Genomic DNA, 6,000 nt, shown 5'->3' on the forward strand with positions numbered 1-6,000 from the left:
CCAGGTTTCCCTATATGTGTTGCTGCTTGAACCCATTGACCTCTTCCCAAAAAAGGACTTGAGTAAATGAGTATACATGTGAATATTCTCCTAGGCTTTCTGTGGTTTCCTGTTCCCTGGCTTGAGGGGAGCCTTTCTCACACTATCCAAGACTCCAAGTAGGGCCCACTGCGAGATTTAGGTTTCCTTTCTGCAATGCCCATCCTGTGTTTTCATACTTATTAGGAGCTCTACTCTCCCACTTCAAATGCTCATACTTCAGGGAGCTGAAGCAAGGCCCCTGACTGGACAGCCGCCGAGAAACATGCAGATATCATTTCTCCCCTCGACTCAGAGCAGCATGGGTCTCTCTGGGTGCCAGAGCTGATCTCCAAGAGAGATCACCGCGGTTTCCCTCAAAGAACAGCTTTAGACCAAGATTGATGCTTTTAAGAAGAGCAGTTTATAGAACAGCTGCTTTTAACCCAACCTTAATCAAACACTTCAAGTGTAGTTATAGAAACAGCGTGACTAACCCAAACAGCACCTTGTTAACTCAATGCAGATTCTCCCTGCAAAACCCATCAAGCACTCCTTTTATGGGCAAAGCTGGGGAACTGGCCTGGAAGGAGAGGCTGCAGCCGGTCAAACAGCCGAGGCTCTATGATGGGTACAGAGAGTAGGGCCCAAGGGTGCAGAAAGCCCAAGTCCTATTCCTAGTTTCACTGCCTTCTAAATCCGAGACCTTGAGGGAGTTACCTGGCCACCTAATTTCTTTCTTTCTTTTTTTTTTTTTTTAAGATTTATTTATTTATTTATTTGACAGACAGAGATTACAAGTAGACAGAGAGACAGGCAGAGAGAGAGAGGAAGGGAAGCAAGCTCCCTGTTGAGCAGAGAGCCTGATGGGGGGCTCGATCCCAGGACCCTGGGATCATGACCTGAGCTGAAGGCAGAGGCTTTAACCCACTGAGTCACCCAGGCACCCCAGCCACCTAATTTCTTTAAAAAAAAAAAAAAAAAAACCTGAGTTTCTTCATCTATTAAAAAAAAAGATTATAATAGTACCCTGCCTTCTTCATGGGATTATTAGGAAATGAGCTGTGGATGTGGTCATGCATTGGCCATGTGATGGAAACCTAAGTATATTCGTCTGCTAGGGCTGCCATGTAAAGTGCCGCAAACTGGGTGTCATAAACAACAGAAACATATTTTCTCACCATTCTGGAGACTAGAAGTCCCAGATCAAGGTGTCAGTAGGGTGGTTTCCTTGTGAGGACTGTGAGGCTTGTAGATGGTTATCCCCGTGTTTTCAAGGTAATCTCCCATCTGTGTCTGTCTCCAGATTTCCCGTTTTAATACAGACACATCCGTATGGGGTTAGGGTCCACCTGAATGAGCTCACTCTAAGTTGATTATTTCTATAAAGATCCTATCTCCAAATCAGGTCACATTCTGAGGTCCTAGGGTCTAGAACTGCAACCTAGGAACCTCGGGGTTCATAATTCAACCCACAACAGTTAGGTAAGGTGTATGCCAAGTGAGGTGTGGTGGTTGGAAAAATTTTGCCGCTTGGACGACCGGGAAGGCTACCTTGGGAAACTCGCATGTAAAAATAGTCTCAGCCTGTCCTTCGGTTTCAGTCGATACCAGTGGAAGTGGGAGGTGAGGTAGCAAAGAAAGAAGTGTACCCAGAACGCAGGATCACCCCAGAGCTCCAAAGGCCCCCCGAAGTTTCTGTCCATATCCCGAACTTACCTAGTAGGAGTCAAATTATTTAAATATCAAATATTTAGGTCCCACTAGGTATGTGCTGGACACCAAGGACTTTACCGATATTAATTCATTTAATTCTCCTAGCAACCCAGTGATGTAGACTTAACAGTACCCCCAGTTTATAGAGGAGAGGACAGAGGCAGAGAGGGGTTAAGTAACGTGCCCAAAGCCTCGCAGGCAGGATATGATGATCCTGGGCTCTGACACCAGGCAGCGTAGTTCTGGAGTCCCCTTGCTCGTCCTCGTGCTCCGAAGACCCTGTGAACGGGGCTGGGGAGGCTCCGTTACTGAAGGGGCAGCTCCCACAATCTCCCGTGTGCTTTATGTCACAGATGAGTACGAGGTGGACTGGAGCAACTCTTCTTCCCCGACCTCAGGGTCCGGCGCCCCTTCGGCCGACAAAGAGAAGAGCTGGCTTTACACGCTGGATCCTATCCTCATCACCATCATCGCCATGAGCTCCCTGGGCGTCCTCCTGGGGGCCACGTGTGCGGGGCTTCTGCTCTACTGCACCTGCTCCTACTCGGGGCTCAGCTCCCGCAGCTGCACCACCCTGGAGAACTACAACTTCGAGCTCTACGACGGCCTCAAGCACAAGGTCAAGATGAACCACCAGAAGTGCTGCTCCGAAGCGTGACGGATTGCACCCAAATCACATCTGACGTTTCATTCCAGCAAGAGGGGCTAGCGGAGATTACATTTTTTTTGTCCTTTCGGAAACTGAATGCCATAATCTCGATCAAACCGATCCAGAATACCGAAGGTGTGGACAGAACAGACAGACCAGTCGATGGGGGCGGGGAGATTGCGGCCGCGCAGGGGGGCCAGGACCCACCTGAGAGTGCCGTGGCGGAGTCGCGTTGCTGGGACTAAGACGGGAGCTCATCTCTTTGGGGTCACAGTTGTATTTCGTTTGTGAGTTTGTTATGATTATTATATTTTATTTCTTTGGTCTGTGAGCAACTCCAAGAGGCAGAAGAGGAGGACTTTTCTAGGATGGAAGCAGAATAGTGGTCAGTGGTACTCTGTTCTCTCGTTCTAATCAGCACTTGAAAAGCAAAAGGTCTTTTCAGACTGTTCATCTTTAGGGGGAAAAAAAAAAAAGCCGTCCAACTTACCCTGTCCTCTGATCGTCTTATGACTTCCGGGATTTGCTGTGGTGTAGGTCCTGCCAGCCAACCCTACAGGCTGCCATTTCCAGTCCTAGCATTTAAGTAGGATGTTGTTGCCTTTAACTTTTTTTATCCAGGGGAAAATTGCCATTTTAGGGTCAGCGTGAATAGCTCTTTCTTATATGAGATTTAAAACAAGCCGGAAAGGAAACTTCACACGTCAAAATCCACAGAAGCATCTCCATGTTAGAAGCGGACAAGCCTTAACGTGCTTCGTGACTAGGAGCCATTCATTAAATCTAGACCCAGAATTTGTGGCTGTGAGGCTACTTCGAGGGGCCTCTGGTGGTGGTTTTGCGTTTTTCTTTTGCCTCCTCCTTGTTCTTCGAAAACATCCACGTATACACACACATGCACGCGCGCGTGCACACATCGTCAGGTGTCTACTCCCCAAGGCATAGCACTGGTCGCTGTCCTCAGAGATGGAGGCTGGAGGCAAACACGGGCTGTTAGGACGTTTTCTCCACTGGTGAGATGTCACGAGACGGAAAGGAGAACAGTGGAGAAGGAAAAAAGAGTCCAGCCTCTGTGATGGTGTCATGGCAAAGCCTAAACAGGCTCTACGGAGGCATTTGGATGAATTCGTCTCTTTGATAGGCTAGTAAACACTGAGTTCTCCTCGGGGTTATAGCCCCACGTCAGCGTTTCAGGAGAGTCAGGTAGGATGTATGCGAGCTGATCTGAACCAGAAATGCGCAAGTACTATGGACCAAAACACTAACAACGCGGCTTCTACTCCAGAGAGACCTGTGTTCTTACACACACACACACGCACATACACACATACACACACACACACACACACAATTTATGTGTTTTTTATTAAGTGCCTTGAAACAATGAAAAAAAAAAACCTGTATTTTCCCTCTATGTAGAAATCAGTGAATATCATAAAAGTAAGGCATTCCTTCTTTCCGAACCCCCGTGACTCCACTGCCAGTTCCCCCAGCTCACTGCTGATCCTACGAGTGGATTGAGCCCTGCTGCCTGAGAGGTAGTCATGGCCCTCGATGACTCTCACCTACTCTAGGAGGGGAGGCATCAAACTGTGAAGGATAAGATTGTCCGCGCCAAGATCCAAATCTCGATTTTGTAGTCATGCCTCAAGATCGCCTGTGTGCTGGAAATACATTTGAAACCCAGCCAGTATGCCCAGCCCATTGCTTATCAGTGGTAAACGGTCAGACCATTTTTGCTGCTATGGTCACCCACGATTTCATTTGTCTCGTACCCATGTGAAAGGAAAAGGGTGAGTGGGACCGGCGGGTTCCTTCAATGCGAACATATGGAAATGCTAGTTCAAATGGTAACGTCACAGTGTTTTGTTTGCGGAGAGGGAGAGTCCGAACCGACAGCTATTTATTCATATGTGTGTGTGTCTTTGCAAGCCTTTGAGTTCTCTGTATCTACTGTGTATGTGAATGGTCACGTGGGACTCCGTGATGTTGTTGTGACTTTGACCTAGGGCCCGAGTGTAACTGCTGATCTCGGCACTTGTTGGCACAGTGGTAGTTAGAGTGAAAAGTAAAGCTGTCAAGCCCACGGGCTTAGCTTTAGGACCCCCCCAAGCTGGGCATGCAGCAGAAACCAGTTCTTAACGCTTTGTCGAAAGCAAGTTTTTTATTAGCCTACCTTCCTCTTCGCCTTCCCACGTAGCTCAGTGTTCAGGAAGCTAGCAAGTCCTAGGGATTTCCAGAAGTTGCCTGCAGAAGAAGAGAAGTTCAAAAGCCTACCTTGGGGGTCCTGGCCCTCTCAGGCTCTGTGGGTCCTTATACAGTGCCCCCAAAGACCAGCCCTGTCTTCAGCCTGCAGCTGGCCTCTAAGTTACGCACAAGCCAACCTACATCCCCCCGACGGTCCGCCATCCATTCTCACCATTGGCTTGTTTGGGGCCCCGGGTGGGCTCTGCTACACAAAAGCAAGCCACCCAGGGCTACATGTAGATACCTCACCAACACTGGAGGCTGGTCCTTTGTAAGACAGAACGACAGTGGGGTCTGGTCCCAACTCGGGTGCCCTGGTGCATTTGTTGTCTCTCTCTGCAGGTAAACTAGCTGACCCGTCCCCTTGAGTCATTCCCTTTGGGAAACCCAATTCACAGTATTGATCTCCTTTTTTGCCTTGTACTGAATGACACATTACCTCCAGGCTCTCCCGGACTAGGCAGTCCACAAGGCCACGGGGTTGCTTTCTCTCTTCGGTGGGGATGGGCCGTTGACAGGGATGAGGGTCCGAGGAGTGAGCACGAATGCAAGAAAGCAAGGGGGAAAGTTAAACGGTCACACGGAAGATGAACTTTTCCAGGGTTTGCAGTTAAAGGTGTTCGACCATTCGCCGGCTGAGCCAGATCGCGGGAACTTGAGAGCTTTTACTGTGATTCTTCAATGTAAAAAATAAAACAACAAGGTCAAACTGTGTTTATATGATTTGTATAAAGTCTTTTTAAGATTGCTATTTAAATAAACATTATACCAGAGATATGTATCTGCATGTTTTTTGTTGGAGGCAGAGAGTCTTGGGTTTAGGGTGACCGTCCCAGTTTGCCTTGGGTGTTCGCTCTGAAAATCCCTGGAAACCCCTCCAGCCCAGCCAAACCAGGATGGTTGGTCATTCTCCTGGGGCAATGTTTCTTAACCTTTCTTACAAAGTTAGGTTGATTGGTTGGCTGGCTTCTTATAAAATGAAAATAGGGTGGGCTGGGGGGTTGGGCCATCCGACCAAGGGGGCTCCTTTAACTCAAAGACTTGCCGACAGATTTCGGAGACCGTCATCCTTGTAAACGCTCTTCCTCCCAAGACGCCGCCAATATCCTGCAACTTCTGACTCTTCGCTGCTTCCTTCCTGTGCAAACATGTAGCTATCGATATCTATGGTGATTCTAAGGTCTGTGGTGGTGCTTCTCGAAGTGTGCTCCCGGGACCAGTGGCTTAGCATCACTTGGGAACTTGTCTGAGGTGTACATTCTTGGGCTCTGCTCCAGATCTACTGAATCAAAAACTCTGGGAGGAGGACCTAGTGATCTGTGTTTTAACCAGTCTTCCCGGGGCTTCTGGTATTCTTTCAAGTTCAAGAA

General features: G+C 48.5%; 1 protein-coding gene across 1 annotated transcript in view; it reads left to right on the forward strand.

Moving 5' to 3' along the window:
• NRP2 (neuropilin 2) overlaps window positions 1–5,403 on the forward strand; it is a 114,697-nt gene extending 109,294 nt beyond the window's left edge. Inside the window, 1 exon segment of the mRNA XM_004764215.3 lies at window positions 2,088–5,403. Within this exon segment, the coding sequence (XP_004764272.2) occupies window positions 2,088–2,392 (305 nt within the window). The 3' untranslated portion in view covers window positions 2,393–5,403.
• The last annotated feature ends 597 nt before the right edge of the window (window positions 5,404–6,000 follow it).

Source organism: Mustela putorius, unplaced genomic scaffold (genome assembly GCF_011764305.1).
Source record: "Mustela putorius furo isolate JIRA1106 unplaced genomic scaffold, ASM1176430v1.1 tig00000275_pilon_pilon_pilon, whole genome shotgun sequence".
Lineage (NCBI taxonomy): Eukaryota > Metazoa > Chordata > Mammalia > Carnivora > Mustelidae > Mustela > Mustela putorius.